This window comes from Gigantopelta aegis, chromosome 8 (genome assembly GCF_016097555.1).
Source record: "Gigantopelta aegis isolate Gae_Host chromosome 8, Gae_host_genome, whole genome shotgun sequence".
Taxonomy (NCBI): Eukaryota; Metazoa; Mollusca; class Gastropoda; order Neomphalida; family Peltospiridae; genus Gigantopelta; species Gigantopelta aegis.
In genome coordinates, this window is record NC_054706.1 from 70,234,042 (window position 1) to 70,252,968 (window position 18,927).

The following is an 18,927-nucleotide window of genomic DNA, read 5'->3' on the forward strand; positions in this document are numbered from 1 at the left end:
ATACTTTTACATTATTACAATTGACATTGTTTTGCTTTTTTATATATAAATATCACTCTAATCAATAAATTTCTGGACATGGAAATGTATTGCAGCATCTCAAAATAAAATTTTGTTTGAAACATGCATTCTGAGAGCACTGATGAAGCAATATACGTTCCCTACCAGGCCCCAACAAATCTCCCAAGTTCAAGGGCCATAACTCTGTGAAAAATTGGTAAACTGCTATGAAAGTCAAACATCTGTAACAGTACAGATAAAACTATAAAACAAAATTTCAGATCATGTATCTTGAGCATTGCAAAAATAAAGTCTGGAAAACTAATTTTTATATCTCCTAAGTTCAAGGGACAAAACTCTGTGAAAAATGGTTAAATCCCCATGAAAGTTAAACTTGATCTAGATCAGTCCATGATAAAGCTACACACGATATACTGAGGCATCGTTTACAATCATTTGACCTACTGACTTTTAATAAATTGATCATATATTAGTTGTGCATTGAGGGTTTTTATTTAGACACTATTAGACACTAGAAGTAACCCCAATCCCCCCAAAAAACACCCACCTATCTGGATCCACCTATGATACTATTGTTTCCATCAACTATCAGGCCACATACGAATATAAAAAAATACAGAAAACAAAAATAAAATATTACATATTTTTATTTGTGACACATACATATATAATAGAGGTAATAAAAAGCATAAATAAATTCAATAACAGTGTTTATAAATATCACAAGATGTCTTTAAGCACAGACGTATGGAGCAGAAAAAATGTACAATTAATGTCAGAGTGAAACATATAATGTGTCTTTTGTGATTGAAATATGTTTCATACACGTGGCAGGTATCTAAAGCTATATTAAACAATAGTTTTTTTTACAATCAATAAAAACTACAATTCATCATAGTTTATCAAATGATATGTACTGCTCCCAAACTGCAATATTTGTTACGTTTTTTCCTAGACTAAGGGTTGAAATAATATGTAGAGTTTCAGGGACCAAATGGCCCCCTGGATGAGTCAAGTTAAGGTCAGTTAGGAGCCAAACCTGTTCAACCCTAGGACTATTATGAGAATGACCAGTCAGGGAAGACAATCCATACCATGGAGATTGGAAGATTAAAAAAAAAACCCTAGATTTTGGCATTTTAATAGATCATTGCCTTTTGACATACAAAACAATGTTTGCCATGATACCAAATGTGTTTCCCATTTGTTGGTAATATGCACATTTCTGGACATGGAATGATTTATATATTTTGACACACAAAAAGTTAACTTATTTAGGAATTCTACAAGTTAATGAGCACAGTTAATTATGAGCAATAACCAAAAAAAAAAGTTTTTTAAAAATCACCATTAATAATAAATAAAAACAATTGCAAACTAAACACATTATTCTTAATCTCTCAACTATAACTTCAGTGAGGATAAATGCACTCATTTTAATAGCAACATGTATCATTTTAGCCCTATAATCTATTATTTTAGCAGCAGTATTTATACTTTCACTTGTATTCTTTCTGGTTGGACCAATTCAACAGCTCTTTGTTATATTCTAACATTATAGTAAAATACATATATGTGCTAAAATGAGTACATTTTCAGTACAGAACAGCGTCAGAATTTATACCAATTACATCACATCTATTTCAACTTGTTAAAAGTGAACAGTTTAATACAACTCTTTTTATGAAGAAAAAACAAAAAAACAATGCTGTGTATACATGTAATGACATAAATAAATATGTAAAATTTGGTTCCACATGTAAATACTAATATTTCTTCTATAAACCAAAGACTGTCCAAATCCCAATGTTTTTAACTTTTTTCATTTTTGAGGGATGGGTGAGTGAGCTCCACAAGCTCAGGAATAAAATGTTGCAGTTTTGTTGTATTCTTGAAGGTCCAATCTCACACTGCACAGGTTTCTTATGCTACTCTTGAAAGTTCGCCTGTTCCAGACATATCAGGAAATCTCCAAATAAGTATGGCGCCATCTGATCCTGCACTAACAATCTGTCGCTGGCATGGACAGATGCATATTTTCACTATGCTGGAGCTGTGACCACCTCCAACATGGGTTACTTCCCCTTCATTATACTTCCACACCTATAAAAAAAGAAGAGGAAATCATAAATATATGGTCGGACTGCTTGTGTTCTCATGCACTTGTTAAGTGCGGGCGGTCTCCTTTCCCAACCCCACCTCCCAACCCCTTTCCTGTCCTGGATGGAGGAGCCAGCGAAAGTTGACAGATGTGTGCTACAACAGTTTGCTCTTTGTGCACTTTATAACCTATGACCTCACCTGACCTCATAAATGTACAGATTCCACATACACAGATAAAAAACAAAACAACCACAGGCTAGCATAATTTTATTCTGGACCTTGTTTTAAATTGACCATGTTTAATAACCAACAGTAAATGTAACTATTTGTTTATTAGCATTATTACATATCAAAAGTTTGTAAAATGTTCAACATGTTTCAAATAGCAAACACTATAATAGGCAGGTCGATAAACATGCTTTCCACTCCTACAGTAAACAGGATGATTTTAAAAATCTGATATGAATAAATTAACATTCAAAACAAAAAAGCTGTTGGGGCCAGTATCCATATAAAAAAAGCTGTTGAGGTCAGTATCAGTGAGAAATACTATATATATGTTTCATTGGAGAAGACACACTTTAACCATGTATGAAAATTACTGTGGCCAAGAAATCCAGAAAATTTAGCAGGGTGCTGAAAAGCGTGGGGTTACTGTTAGCTTTCCATCAAAAAATAAAGAATAAGAAGTTTTGAAATTACATTGGGAATTGTCTATTTAAATTCCTAACCACATTGTTAACAACTATGATAAATTTCTCTCCCACCTTTAATTACTGTTACATTTCCCCAACATTTTGTACAGACAGAAATCATGAACAAATTATTACAATGACACAGATTCCACATATTAGATGATAACCATGTCACCTTTATCGACTTCGTTGAAATCGCCTAGGGCAAAACGCATGTAATTTTGTGCCGGCTGCCACTCTACATTTTTTATGGAATACTTTTCAAGAGGGGTGAAAGGATGTAACAACATCATAACATGTATTATGGTATAAAAGCAATCGTGATAATGTCATATTAATTATGTCACATACTTCAGAGGCTTCCACCCCTTTTGAAGAATACTAGTATTCCATAAAAAATGTAGAGTGGCCAACAGCGAAAAACTGCATTCTTTTTGTACTAGGAGATCTTAGCAAAATCAAGATTGGTGACATGTTTATCATCTAGTATGTGGCATTTCTGGCATTGTAATGTTTTTTTCACAATTTCTGTCTGGACAAAATGTGCAAAAAATCTATCTACAACTAAAGGTAGGAGAATAATTTATTGTAGTTGTTAACAATGTGCTTCAGACTTTAACTATTTGTGTACTAACCTTAACAAGCTTTTCCTCTCCTCCAGTGACAAAGAACTGCCCATCAGGTGACATGTCCATAGCCAACACTGCTCCGGTTACCGCTCCATCAAGTTCTCGAATGAGTGACCCATCCAAAGTCTCCCAGTAGGAAATCTTGCGGTCCGTCCCACTCGTAATAATGTGACACAAGTTTGGCCCACCATAAGACAGACAGTAAAACAGTGTGTTGGAAAACATAACCTGGTTTCGGACTTGTCGCCTGTAAAAAAACCCCAAAAATGACAAAAAAACATAATCAAAGTTATATTGTAGCATACAATGACTATCATGCTGTATTTTGACTCTTAAATTATTTGTGAAAAACAAGCATCTTACAACCTCACACAGATTATCAAATATCAAATATTTTATATGGCAGAAACACCAGCAGGGCCTAGCATCAATATGAAAGTTAGGTTACTTGGATAGATTGTTATGTTGTTGAAGAAACAAATACACTAATGTACTAATGAATGAATGAACAGATGAACAAATGAATGTTTAATAGCAGAGCAGCACTTAAAAAAAAAAAAACCCATCATTGCCAAATGAGTTAGCAAATACTGTAAAACATAAAATATTAGCATTCTTAAATAGAAAATTGTTGCAATGTGCATGCAAACTCACTGCATTTATTGTTTAATATTATTTGGTTTAAACAATAGCATGTAACCATTATTGTGTATTATTTTAGTCACCGACAAAACAATCGCTCAAGTTTTATGTATGTATCTTTAAATTGAAATACTGGAGCCTTGTATGGCCTCACTAAATTTGCTGAAAACAAATTATACTTGCAAACAATTCTTGATTTACAGTACTAAAGTGTGTAAGCACAGTGATAATGCATTTGAAACATGTATATAGATACCAGGGCCCATATTTTCAAAGCTAACTTAGCGCTACGAAATCGTAAAACCATCGTAAGCTATGATTTCATTATGACGTGTGCTGTAGAGAAGTCACAGCCTATGCTGCTTTTACAATTTCGTAGCACTAAGACAGCTTGGAAAATGCCTAGCCAGGCTACCATGAGAACACTTACTCTAGATCCCAGATGATGCATGTCCCATCTGTGCTGGCTGACGCGCACTCCCGGTCGTTGGGATGCATCTTGATGGTAGATACCGTTCCCTTGTGTTCCTTCATGTTAACCACCAGTTCCGAAGTGTAGAGCGGCTTTCCGCGGGTATCCATGGTTCTCCTAATCTGCCAGATTCTCACCTGTCCCTCTCCGCCTCCACTGATGATCCGGTTTCCACCACGTGTGCATGCAATGGCAGTCACGCCTTTGTGGTGCGCGTCGTTGATTACAAACTTTTCATACAGGTGTGTCTGAGTTTTGTCGATCCCAAAAGCCCGAATCTTGCCATCACCCCATGCTGAAAAATAGAAGAAAAACACCCAAAACATCACTTTCATATTTCAGCCAATTTACTAAATTGATGTACTGGTAGTACTTACATTTTAAACGTTGATAAATTCCTGTGAATTATATCAATCATATTATGTTCTATACCACTTTGTTCAAAACATTTAATTTCCTTCATAGCACATTATTGTTTTTCTTCTTTGGACCATATTCAGAGTAATCACTGTACAACTGAGAAATGATTATGGGGATTCAATCATTGAGATGATTTCAGAACAAAGAAATACAACTCAAATAAAACAATCCTGTCAAAAATTTAGGGAAGATATGCAGACCTCACTGTGAAAACAATCTTTTTATAGGTTTTTTTTCAATTCACATTCTAATTAAGCACCCCAAAATTATTCTCCTTGAGGATCGGGAGCCAGAGTGACAGCTCCCATTAAATGGTCGAGATGAAATATGTAACAAATTTCAATGCCATCTGTATTTAACAATACTGTTAATCTGACTAGACAGATCCCCATAATTCACTTTCTCTTTTTCAGCATTAATTTAATTTTTTTTTTTTTTTTTTTTTTTTTTTTAAATAAAATAAAATGCATTCTAATGATTCAGTTAACATGATCAGTTAGGTTTCAGCAAACCAAAACATCTCAAACAATGGCCAAAACCAAACAATAGTCCAGACTCAGTACTAGAAAAGAAACCATATTTTAACTACATGATATTTGTATGAGCAAGACTATATTTAAAGTGCTGTGCCAGACCATACACTAAAATTTAAAATTCCACAATTAAATGCTTTCTTAATTCATTGCAATAATATTTTACACCGATATGTAAATCAATAATTACGAAAATGCCCCATAAAAGTATTAAAACATCACTCCCATAGAACACTGCTGGAAACGACCGAGTAAAATTCTCGGTAAAAACATTTGCCTGTAAATAGCCATGACGTCACGAAGGGAATGCGCTTCACAAAAATCTACCACGAAGCGAAAGTGGGACCGACAGCAACTGCCAAGCTCATTGATCATGCGATTCTTCTTTCGATGATGAATAGTGTAGTAATGACGACTGGACTAATATTTGTGCAACACAACAAATAATGCCTTATCAGTTTGAACCTGGAACATCTTCCGACGAACCACCGGCCTGACAGATGACGATGAAAATGGTCGTGGAGACAGCTTACCACTAATTTACAACTTTTATTCTTGTTTTGTGTTTTGGAAATAACAAAACAATACTATTTTTTGTGTGCAGTTGTGAAAACAGTCTGCTCAGAAATAAATAACTTATTTTAATTTTAAGATATAAACAAAAACGACTTTTAGTCCATCCCATCCATCCATGAAGATGTTTTTTTGTGTGAATAATTTCAGTTTAGTTTGACATAAAAAAAAAAGTAAAAGTGTTTTGGAAATAACAAAACAATACTATTTTTTTGTGTACAGTTGTGAAAACAGTCTGCTCAGAAATAAATAACTTATAGCACATTCCATAGTATGAAAAAAGGTTTTCTTTGTGGGAAGGTATAGTAAAATTAATTTAATGTATTTATAGTCTGTTTTACAGGGAACGCCTTTTTTCATACTATGGAATTTACAAGTCATTTATTTCTGAGCCGACTGTTTTCTAAGATGCATACGAAATTAGCTTCTTTTTTTTCTTCTTTTTCACAAAAAAAACCTACATTTTTGTAGGATGGGACGGACTAGGCTATAGATACTTACTTGTTTGTACCTTATTGTTTTAATGTTCTCGAACTGTAAATCTCACAAATGAACGAGATGCATTCGACAACAAATCGGATCTTGATGATTGCACGAACCATGCATGAAAAAAAACCCTGACCTGAGTTGAAAGCATAACGCAATTCGGGACGTTGACGATATGCACTCCAAGGTCGTTTCGGTGTGGATGGCGTCGGCTGTTGTCATTTGTTTTGTGTCACAGAAAAATTGTTGGTACGGCATCTTTTTTTAAAAGCCATAACACATGGTATTCCCATATCTCGCTTAAGCCGACAAGCCAGTTCGGACGAATCGAAACTAAAGTGCCTGCAGTCACAACGGTCTCCGGCATTTTCTTCCTGTCCAGTATTTTCACGTTGTTTTAATCAAATTCACACACAGATTTCTCACAGCAACATTACTAGGAAATGCATGAAGACTAAATTTATCGGCTTTTGTATTGCTACAGCCGCCAACAACACGCCGTTTAACCATAATAAACACTAAAGAAGCAATGAACAATGGCGCTGACTAACAAAAGGAGTTCCCTTCATGACGTCACAGATCAAATCTTACGGAAACTCCCAAAACGAATTCAGCTGGTTCTGTTTTTCAGGGGAATATTTTTAAATGGAAAATATACCGGTATATAATTTTTTTTATTTAATTTTCTAATCATATTAAATAATATCTTGATTGATATAGCTCAATACATCATACATCTGGAACAGCACTTTAAGCTTTGATTTTAAACTTTATCATGCCTAAACATAGGGCATGGTCTGTATAACACTCAGTGGGTTATGTACATAAAAAATCCAGTGATCCATTTTGAGCATACAAGCTGATGAAGGTCAGTATGTGTTCTCAAGTTGGGCGTCCTTCATAGCAACTTGCTTTGATTACTACATTTTATTTTCCACAATCTACCTACCCTACTCATTATGATGATCAATGGCTGAATCCTTACCACTTAGAATAGTTGAACCCTCTTCAGTGAGTTCAAGAGCGTTGCAGGTCATATTTGCCACTCGGTGTCGAACTATTTCCTTGGTCTTCTGCAGGTTCCATATACGAATTTCTTCATGTTGGCAGGTTATGAGCAGATCAGATGAGTGACTGAAATTTAAGTAAAAAATTTGCTGTTCAATGTTTCTCAACTGGAAAGTGATGCACGGACTATCACATTGATCAGATATTGGATTTCAAACATTTGGTAATTCTGACATATAGTCTTTGAAGAAACCCACTACATTTTTCTGTTAGTTGCAAAGGATCTTTTATATGCACTTTCCTATAGAGAGGACAACACCTAACGCAGTCTTTGATATACCAGTCGTGGTGCATTACCTGGGACAAGAAATAGTCCAATGGGCCCACCAACAGGGATCGATCCCAGACCGACCATGCATCAAGCAAACACTTTACTAAAATATTCATAATTATATTTTTTTAAATTTATTTATGTGTGTATATAGTAGGCCTACTTTGTATTCTGGCACTAATGTAGCCTAATCAGTTAAGCGGCCAAAAGAAAAGAAAAGAATGTTGGACTGTTTCCCCACATCAATATACTAGTCATGGTGCACTGGTTGGAATGGGGAAAAACTCAATCAAAAAGTGGGTCAACTGATGAGATTTGAGTGAGTACTCTACCGACTACACTAGATCCTGCCAATCACATAAACTATCAAGGCAAGTAAAGCACACTACTACAAACAAACGCATACATGTAAGCATAAGACACAGGAGGGCAGGGATGGGAATTAGGCACCCTCCTTGACCAGCTGTTTTTAAAACATTGACATTCATTTATTTATAAATATTTAAACCTTTTTAATAATCTGAATATCGGGCAAAATAGATAGCAAAGCTCCATCCATTCAAATCCTTCGGGACAAAATGTTTAAATATTAATCATCCTGTCCACATGGGTAAAATAATATATTAAATTACTATCTAAAATGTTGCAACAAAAATTAATAAGAATATTAAATGCAACAGTTGAATAAATATGCAGACCACTCACTATTTAAATATAATTATCCATTTTCTAATCGAAATAAATAAATATATATATATATAATACTACCAAGAGGAATGAAGTATTTTTAAGGGTGTATAATTGGTTTAAACAATATTTATTTTCCAAATTATAATGGTATGGGACAGGCGTATAATTAAAGTTGGTTCATATACAAGAAAATCTCCTGCTCTCTTTAATGACATATCTGGCATTAAATCTAGTAACACAGGTTATGAATATGAAGCAAACTTCTTCTTTTTTTAAACGTGAACTAAGTAAGAATTAGAGACGTGTTAGCACTTACTGAGGAAACAACATGTCATTGATACGTTTGGAATGACAAGTCTTTTTCAGTTCACAGGTCAATTCTGAGTAGTTAAATCTGTACAGCTGGGAATTGGCACGTCCAACAAAAAACTGGAAAAAAGCAGCAAAATTAGTACAAATTTAAAAATGTACTTAGAAATGTTAATGTGGAATGTATTTAATTAATAATGACTTCTTCTTTTTAATGTCAGTGTACAATTATTCAGTTACGTATTACAAAATTTACCATACTGTTGTACCATGAAAGAAATCACAAAAATAAATTTAAAAAGCACAAATATTTGTGACAATCTAATGTATGCAATGACCAATGGGACAATGTATATAGGCAAATGAATTAAAAGAACATTTTTTAAAAAGTGATTTATATATATATATATATATATATATACAGTATATATATAGATATATAGATATATAGATATATATATATATAGAGCTATATATATATAGAGGTTATTACCAGTGTTTTTCGGTATCATCAATATCATATATTAGGAATAAAAATTGTATTATGCAAGCCTCTGGCGAGCATAATACATTATTTTTATTCCTAATATATGATATTGACGATACTGAAATACACAAGGGTAATAATCTCTTTATCATATAAGCTCAAGCTTAATACAACGTATTTTTGTAAACTGTACATGCAACTTTAATTCCAGTCCGTCATTACTAGATATTTAAATGACGTAAGAATATGTGGCATGGTGTATTTTTGAATGGAAATGACGTCAAACTCGAATGACGTCATTTTGGATGTCCTTGCATCAAAATAAAGTTATGCGTAACATTTTTTGTTTTCTGAACGCTGGACAGCTTTCAGTGTCAAATTGCCATTGAAATGTTTTTATTTGATGACTATGAATGCATACGTCAATCATGGAGTGTCACCCAAGTACGTTTGCTTAAGTGTCAATAAACCTAGTGCCGAGACCTCGACTAATTTACATCTAATTTGCAAAGATATCAAATTCTTAAAGTATGTGATCTGAAAAATATCACATACTTTGATTGCACTGAAAATGTAAGATATTATATGATAAATATATATATATATATATATATATATATTTTTTTTTTTTTTTTTATTCCAGTGCCCATGATGTAAACTACCACCAGGAAAATCATAATTGTTTCTCGTTTTTCACCCCCATGTTACATCAGTGCATGTATTCTCAAATATACAACAGTATTTTCCAAGACAAAATTAAAAGTGTAATGTTGGTGCTACACCAAACACCCAAAATGCACTGAATACAGTTACTTCCAGTTGATGCTACACCAAATTTGGTTACGATGCGCTTCAAACTCATTCCAGTTCAGTCCGGTTCTATTTATGACATCACATCATATGAAAGCAACACAGGCCATTCGCATCCTCCATTTTGCAGGTTTTTATTGTATTTCAAAGGTAAAGGAAAACTGGATGATGTCACATGAAAGCAAAAAGACAGGTAAATTATCAGACGTCATTTGACACATATGACTCTTATGAAAGCAACAGAACCCTCCTGTTACATGACAACCGTATTTGGTATAGCATGTTCCAAAGTGCTTCGATGTGCTTTCGCAACTGGTGTGTCAATGGCGTTGTGATCAACTTTCAGTTCTATTCACTTCCAGTTCAAAGCACATCGTTGCACACTGGCAAAACCCTATTTGATGCAGCACCAACATTAAATGTATTTTGTTTTATGTAATAATCAAGGCAACTATACCTGATGGCCAGCTCCTCTCAATGCAATAGAAGTTAATGGACTGGTTTTGGTCAACAGTAATGTATCCTTCCATGGTCTGGAAATCGAAACACATCATTCTTATTTAAGGGCTGTCTCATATCAAAATTCTCAATTATTTTTATCAGACATAATTAATATATGTATTAGTACATTTGCAAAAAACTTAAGACAAAGTTCTAGGATAGATAAAACACATTATAAGTCTACAAGCTACAAATACTGCATAGTATAGGACATAAGGAAGAGCACTCTAAATGTTGTTGGGGGGTTTTTGAAGTGCAGAAAACACAGGTTTCCGACGCCATATAACCATAAATAAAATGTGTTGGGTGCATTGTTAAATAAGCCATTTCCTTGTGTAGGAAAATGATCAGTATTGAAATGAAATGTAAAAATATGTTATGACCTAACAGGTTAAGAACTCAATTTCAAATAATAAAAAATAACAGCCTATTGGGTTAAATAATTATGGCATGTGATCAAACCAAATTAAACAATATATTCAGATCTTTGATCAGAAGAACTAAAGGATGTACAGATGGAAAGGGATAAAAAGGCCTAATGAGTGACATGTGCATAAAAATGGAAAATTTGAGAAATTACTTGTTGTACAACTTTCAACATGTTTCAAAAACCAATTATTCACAGTGTTTATAACTGTACTAACAGCAAAAGAAGTTCTGAGAACCACGGTCCATAATACTTACTTTACACATGCTTTGTGTGAAAAAGAACTCTTGATTTTGTTGCCAACTATCGTGACTTTTATATTGTACTGGCCAAGGGTTCCATCGCCAGCTCCAATCACAAACTCGTACAAGGGCAATGTTTCTTTGTTGCCCTCCTTCTTTTTAATGGCATTATCAGCCCGGACAAAGGCCAGTGCTGTGATGCCTTGGCAGAATTTCTCTTTCTCTGGGACTACATAGGTCAGGCGGTAAGAATCCATATTGATGGCAAGGATGTCACCTGTTGTGGTGCCACAGAAGATAAATGCTGGGCTGAACTCATCAACTACCTGTATTAAGAAAAATAAGCAGAATAATAATTAGTTTACTGTATAAAATAATTAATTTACTGTTCAAAATAATTATTTTACTGTATCCCACGTACAGTACTAATCATTTAGTATTAGTGGTGTTGAAAACCCCCAGAAATACATGCATGAAATACAGACGACTCACAGAAGGAATGGACAATCCTTATTCTGCATATTATGGACAGAAGTAAAAAAAAAAAACCCCAGAAAAACTGCATATTATGGACAGAAGTAAAAAGAAAAAACAGAAAAAAGAAAGGTTAGGAAAAAAACATTTCTTTAACTACACCTCAGCACATTTTAAACTATGGTTATTTAGTAACTAACATAGAATTATTTCGACACTTGATTAAAGCAGAAGGGACGAGGGTGGAGGTTGGGGGGGTGGGGAAGAAGAACTCCTACATCCACATAGGCTACTCCTACCCAAATGCATTAATCCACTGACAGAACATTACATACAAAGACCAGTTGCATGGCAATGGCTGAGATGGACAATCCCTCACCCAACCACCCCTCGAGTCCATTCTTTGATCCTATGACCCATATCACCTCAAATGAGCACTTTACTACTGGGCTACATCTCACTCCAGTTAAAAACAAATTACAAGCCCAACAAGAACAAAGATATTAATAGCAAGTGAATCAATTTATACTAAACAATCAAAGTCAGGAAAGCCTGAGCCTGGTGCTCTGAGAAGATATCAAGGAAAATCTAATTTAGATGTTGAGTCATTTATTTGTGTAAGTTAACAAAACTTGGTCATTTGGCCACTCACCTGGATACAATGGATAATCCGCTTGACACCCCCCATGTTCACATCAGTGGGACGTATCTTCCTGTTGGCACTATCGATCTCCCAGACGCGCAAGGTGTTGCTGAAAACAAGCAGATTTAATCATGTCATATTACAAAACAATTATCTATCTCATCTAACCCACTATTAGCACAGCACTAGTATATGCAGGATTTATTGTTGAAAAAAACCCCACAAAAACCTGCAGGCACTTTTGTCCAGGGTAGAAATGAATTAATGTTTAGCAACACCCCAGCACAAAACAATATGTCAGTCACTGGTTGTGAACTCCAAATACACTTAATTTTACTGATGGATTAGTGTAATATGCATGTTTTCTGTTTAACGTGAATAGCATAAGACATCTGGCAACCAATCAAGGACTTTCAATGACAAAGGTCAAAAGACAGTGTCTATACTTGCTCTTGAAAAATATCTAATAACATTTTAACTAGATCATTAGTAGTATTGGTATAAAGTGGAATTTCCACATTAGCTCAGTTGGTAGAGCGCTGAACTCTCGCACCGAGTTTATGGTTCAAATCCCCCCCAGTGGAGGATGATTTATCTGATACTGGTAACTAAGATTAAAGAAAGGCAACACTTACTCTCCACCAGTGACAAAGATCTTGTCCGACACATTGGACGTATTCAGACAGTACGTATTTCCGGCACTTTTGTGTTGAGCAGGAGAACCACAGAGTGCTTCACCAGTCTCAACATCCCAAATAACAACTCTGCAATACACACGACAAAGGGTTTTCATTTCACATACAATAATATACCGATCACCAAAAGAAATGCGAATATAATAATAATAATAATATAATATTAAATTTTGAAGTTTTTAAAGATGTGATTAACACATTAAAATTCAGGAGAATTACACGTCAATATACTGTTTATCATTTCACAGAATCGAGCATTTGTAATCAATTAAACCTATTGCTACTAACCATAACCCTGATTTGTGTGTTTCTTTTGGTGTTCAATACATAGATATAAAAAATAACCGAACTACCCCACCCACCCACCCAAAAAAATGCATCTTTCACTTTCAAAGATTCAATTTTTAAAAACCCAAACTGTTTTTAATACAGAAAAATATGTAATTTTTATTTTGTGAGATACAAATACAACAGGGAGTTTGAGGCAATTGCCACTCAAAATAAACAATATGCTTTCAGAAAATCAGACTCACAAATAGCTTTTCCTTTTCAGCTTAAAGCATTAAATATATCTAGAGAATTTACATCAATATCTGTCTTGCAGTATTTATAGCTTTTGCTAAAAGATTAAAATTAGAAAGCTTCCCACTCCACATGTTGAATTTCGAGCCATGTTTTGATAGTGGGAAATTCTGAAACAATCACTTACGATCCATCGTCTTGTCCACCAAGGGAAATCAAGTAACGATCATTCTTCGTAAAGGCCAATGCTTCAACTTTCACTTTGTGCAGTGCCATTTTATGAATCGGCCTCTTTGTTTCATAGTCCCAAATAATAATAGTAGCCTAAAAAAGTGATAAAAATACATTTGATATTATTCTATTTTAAACCAAAAATAAAATATGGAAACAAACAATTCCCAGAACACAATACAGTATGCATATATTACCTCTACAGACATTTTTAAGGTACCAGTAAGCAGGGGAAAACAAGGCTACATGCATACAAAGAATAGAAAAAAATGCTTGACAACACTCCAGCACATTTTTATCTATGGCTATCAACATACAATAATTGTGACATATGTGCTTGGGTTGAAGGATCAAATCCCCTCGATAGACCTTTTATTTTTCCCTTCCATAAAAGATCCCTTGTTGCTAATCGAGACATGTAGCAGGTTTCATCTGTCTACGCATCACAATGATCAACTGTATGACATCCAATAGCCAATGATTTATATATCAATGTGCCCTAGTGGTATTATTAGTCAAAACAAACATTTAAAGGCTATACTTACTGATAAAAAGTAAGGAATCTTTTGTGTGCACTTTTTCAATAACAGAAGACCAAATACTGTGGACTTTAATATGACAGGGTCAGGAAAACCCAATTGAAATCCAGTCAAATGTTGTCATCTTGATGTTAAAGGGACCGAACCAAACAGCTTGAGATGGCAGTGGGTCAAGATTTAAACAGCATTTTTTTTTTAATTGTGCCATAGGACTATTTCTCGATTTTGTGATATCCTGGGTTAACAAGGCAAAAGGGGTCAAGATACTGACATTTGACTGCACATGGTTACTTCACTGCATTTCTTAAAATTCTGATTGTTAAACTGTTATATATTGATTACCAGTGCATGATGAAATTCTCACCTTGAAACCCATGTGAGTGGTCTGTCCTGATGCGATGTATCTGCCGTCTAAGTTGGAAATGGCCAGACATGTGACATCATCAGTGTGTTCAGAGAGGATTGCTGGGACCCCATTCCCTTCCTTTGTGATGTCTTCAATGACCACGTTGCAGCCAAGTGGGTACACTAAGTGCTGACGATCTGAGTGAACTTTGAGGCCATTAGGAACAGTCCCTGAAAGAAGAGAAAAATATACAGATTATGTAATTTTACTTTACCTAGAAACAAGTCTATTGATTTCATCAAATCAAAGATATTATAATTTTGTAGTTTTACTGATGAAAACGTAAACCATATGTTTACTTTATTAGTCAAGCAACAGTAAGTTATTCAAGAGTCTGTCCTGAATTTGCTGCCATAATATAATGTTTTTGACAACCATAAACACAATATTATTAACTGCAGTTTATTTTTCAGAATATCAGTGTCTGTATGTATAAGGTATTTCTGACCCCATGCTTTAAGACAACTTTTGAGTCTAGACTCAAGACTAATAGAAATGAGACTTTAATGTCAAGGTAATGCAAAACAAATTGCATACATGTGACGTTATTCAAGATTTAAATCTAGACTAAAAGTTTATAAGCTCTAATAATTTTATAGAAGAATATAGCCCAAACTGGATTTTACCTTCCAATAATTTTGTAGCCTACATACTACAGAAATAGATACTGTAGGAAGTAATATGAAGTTTGAGTTCCTGAAAAGACCAGACACATTTTAGGTATATAGACATTGATAACCTTCACACCTTCATGAATAACAGGACCCATCCACTGTGTATCAGTTAAGAAACTGAGGAATATATTTAATTGTCTCTGAGTAAGTTAAGCTTGGTATTTGTAGGTTCATTTACTATTAACAGATGTACCAGATGCAAAATGAGGCGGCGGGGCAGTGGTCTGAAAAGAGGATTTTTTTCTCTCTTACTACAAACATTGGCAATTTTATTTTTTTGCAGGTACCGGCATTAATTTTTCATAACTAAAATTAGACATCATTAACCATATTTAGTGATGATTTAATCTATTTAATCTTGAAACATATAAAACGCTAATGATTGTTATTGGTAAAAATGGCAATGGGAGTAGGTGATATCTATTTTCACCTTTGCCATTATCTCCTTTGTGTTCTTAAAACAACAACCCTCACACCAGTACATTATGCCATGTAAACTATTTAACCCCATTTTTGGGAAGAACATAAAATTTTATCTGACAACAAACAATACTGGAATATTAGTACAAATCAACCCTATTAAACAGCATTTAAAAATGAAGTCAATATCTGATTTTTATATTATTGTGAGCACTGGTGAAGTTTTTTATGGTCAAAGTGAATATGTCAAATGTACTTTACAGACTGAGTTGCTATATGATCATCTTCCAAAACATTTTTTTTTTATTATTTAATAGAAAAGGCATTAGCATACTAATAATAGAGATCTGCAGTAAATACATATTTGATTCATCTTCATACAAACAGTAACAGATTGGGTTGGGTTTTTTTTATTATTGGCCAAAAAAAACCTATAAAGCATAAAAAACACATCATGTTAATGTAATTTTTATTTATTCATCATGTGTATGTTATTCATACAAATAACAGAAATCAAGGTGTGGTAGATACAAAAATTGGTTTACACATGGAAAATGTTAGAGATAATCTTCATCCCCAAAGAATTATGGGAAAGATATCCACCTGTTACCCCCATTATATTGATACATTTATAAAGAGAAAAGTAACCCTAACCCTAACTACATGTAAATCTAACGAACCCTAACTCTAAAACTAACCCTACTAACCAAAATACGGTGGTAACGGATAGATATTTTACCGAGCTCCTATTCATATATGCCTATGTGATAACTGTAATTATAACACTGTACACTTAACGGAAAGATTTCCGAACATTCCAGTATGCATGCTAATACTATCACTAACCCTAAACCTATGCCTGAATGAATTGAATGCTGGAACATTCAGAGTCTATTTTCAAATAAAAATTAATAAATAATTTTGGCCATTATCATTGTGCATTTAAGACAGTATCCCTTTAAAGGTGCAGACCCTAGTTTCAGCCTGTGAAATTGAACACTACGTTTCATTAATCTACAAACCTGCAACATTCATTTGGATAAGATTATAACAGAGAGAAACTAAAGTCCGAGATGTTTAAACACTGAAATACCATCTGAAAATAACTAGAGCTTGTCTTGATAACCATTATTTCTCTGACAAATGTGCGTTTTTACCATTTTAAAATTATGAAATATGCATTTCAGAGTATTTCAAAAACCTGGATGACCAGAACCACTTCAGGTGCAGGCTACGAAAATTAATATTCTAAATAAATAGAGGCTATTTTCACTTATCCGATAACGTAACGCCATGATATATTTCTTCCAATGGAACTTTTCCGGAAAATTTGAATAAAAATTATATTTTTTTAATCATTAAATTAACATTTATTTAATAATACTGCTGTGCAAACATACCTGACAATGTGATCTTCAAAAAATCCTCACAAAAACATATCCAATCGAACGCTGTTAAATTCTTAAACTTAACTCAATGACAGTACATTGTGTCATCATTATTTAGCTTCGTATTCAATTTGTTTTAGACATTTTATTGTTATTGCACTTCATATCCTTTTTTATAGGTACAGTTGTTTAAATTACTTCTTTTTTTTTTTTCAAATACGATCAGATGCATTGGTAATCAGTAAACTTAAATACAAAGAAACGAGACAAAGGGAGATAATTTAATCATGACCTTTTACAAAAAAGTAAATACGATTTCTATATTTTCACTGGAGCTAAAATACAGTGAAAACATGACTTTTCACCGGATATCACTTTTATGATTGCCGTAGATCTATATATTTCATTGCTATGTATATAATAATAAGATCTAAGTATGTCTAGTTTACATTATCCAAAACAACTTTTAAAGGGACATTCCTGAGTTTGGTGCAATTTTTAAGATATGATCAACTAAGAGAGACTTTTTATCGATTGTAATTACATATCAAATATATTTTTCTGCATAAAATAGTAGTAGTTGTATATAAAACGTGTTTCTGATCGTTCAAATATTTGTACTAGGTTAAATTTAATTTTAATTCCTAAAAAAAAAAAATTCGTACATACAAAATTATTTTAAGACAAAATCCAGTTTGGGCTTCTTACAAATATTAAGACGACCAGAAACACATTGAATATACAGACACTGATATTCTAAACAAGAAAATATATTTATTATGTAAGTTTAATCGAAGAAATATTTTATTAATCGGAAACATCTTACAATGCAGCAAACTCAGGAATGTCCCTTTAATAGTGAAAAATATGTGGTAGTGTTTAAAAACTAGGGTCTGTTACTTTTAATATTATTATGGTTGCCATGGTAAATGTATACAAAAATTAAATCAGTTGTACAAAATATTCTGAATTGATTCTCATTTTACCATTTTTTTAAAATACTAATTAATTCCTTTTTTTAAGTTTATAAATTCGTATCACTACGTTGGAAAGGACTATTATTTTTATAAACATGATAAACAATAATTACAATTTCAGTCTTGCATGATAGGCTAAATGATAAATCTTGAAATTATTTTAGAATGTAAATTGTTACCATTAAATCCAATAATTCCTTCTAGAGGTAAGGTAAGTACGTCTGTCGTCATCCTTACAAGTCAAAACTAAAAATACTGAAGTTGGTTAAGTTTTCATTCGATGATTTCCTCACCAAGCTCCCGTCTAATATTTGCTGTTGTTGTCATTGACAACAAAATGGACGCCAAGTGTCCAAATAGCGCCACCAGGCCAGACCCATCGATTCAGGAGCAGACAACTATTTAGTGAGGCCAGTAGCTTGGACTGAGATTCATTTTAAAATATTGTTTTATTTAACGACACCACTAGAGCACATCGATTTGTTAAAAATTGGCTATTGGATGTCAAACATTTGGCATTTTTGACATACAGTGTTAGAGAGGAAACCTGTTAGCACCGATTCGTCGCGTAGTTGTGGA

At 33.6% G+C, this 18,927-nt stretch overlaps 1 protein-coding gene across 1 annotated transcript; it reads right to left on the reverse strand.

Moving 5' to 3' along the window:
• Positions 1-650: 650 nt before the first annotated feature.
• LOC121378870 (cilia- and flagella-associated protein 52-like) lies at positions 651-18,678 on the reverse strand. Its single transcript, XM_041507225.1, has 12 exons — positions 18,528-18,678; positions 14,848-15,059; positions 13,901-14,037; positions 13,132-13,260; positions 12,506-12,605; positions 11,395-11,705; positions 10,667-10,742; positions 8,920-9,032; positions 7,560-7,708; positions 4,521-4,857; positions 3,455-3,695; positions 651-2,124 (listed from the first exon to the last, which is right to left on the reverse strand). The coding sequence occupies exons 1-12, from the start codon at positions 18,577-18,579 to the stop codon at positions 1,945-1,947; spliced, it is 2,037 nt and encodes a 678-aa protein (XP_041363159.1). The 5' UTR covers positions 18,580-18,678; the 3' UTR covers positions 651-1,944.
• Positions 18,679-18,927: the final 249 nt, after the last annotated feature.

Excerpts from the sequence above, each read along its gene's own strand:
- LOC121378870 (XM_041507225.1), bottom strand. The coding sequence starts at position 18,579 with ATGACGACAGACGTACTTACCTTACCTCTAGAAGGAATTATTGGATTT. Across the intron at positions 12,606-13,131 it reads ATCTTTGTCACTGGTGGAGA|CAACACCTTGCGCGTCTGGG; the intron begins GTAAGTGTTGCC and ends GCTTGTTTTCAG. Across the intron at positions 11,706-12,505 it reads GGATTATCCATTGTATCCAG|GTAGTTGATGAGTTCAGCCC; the intron begins GTGAGTGGCCAA and ends TTCTTAATACAG.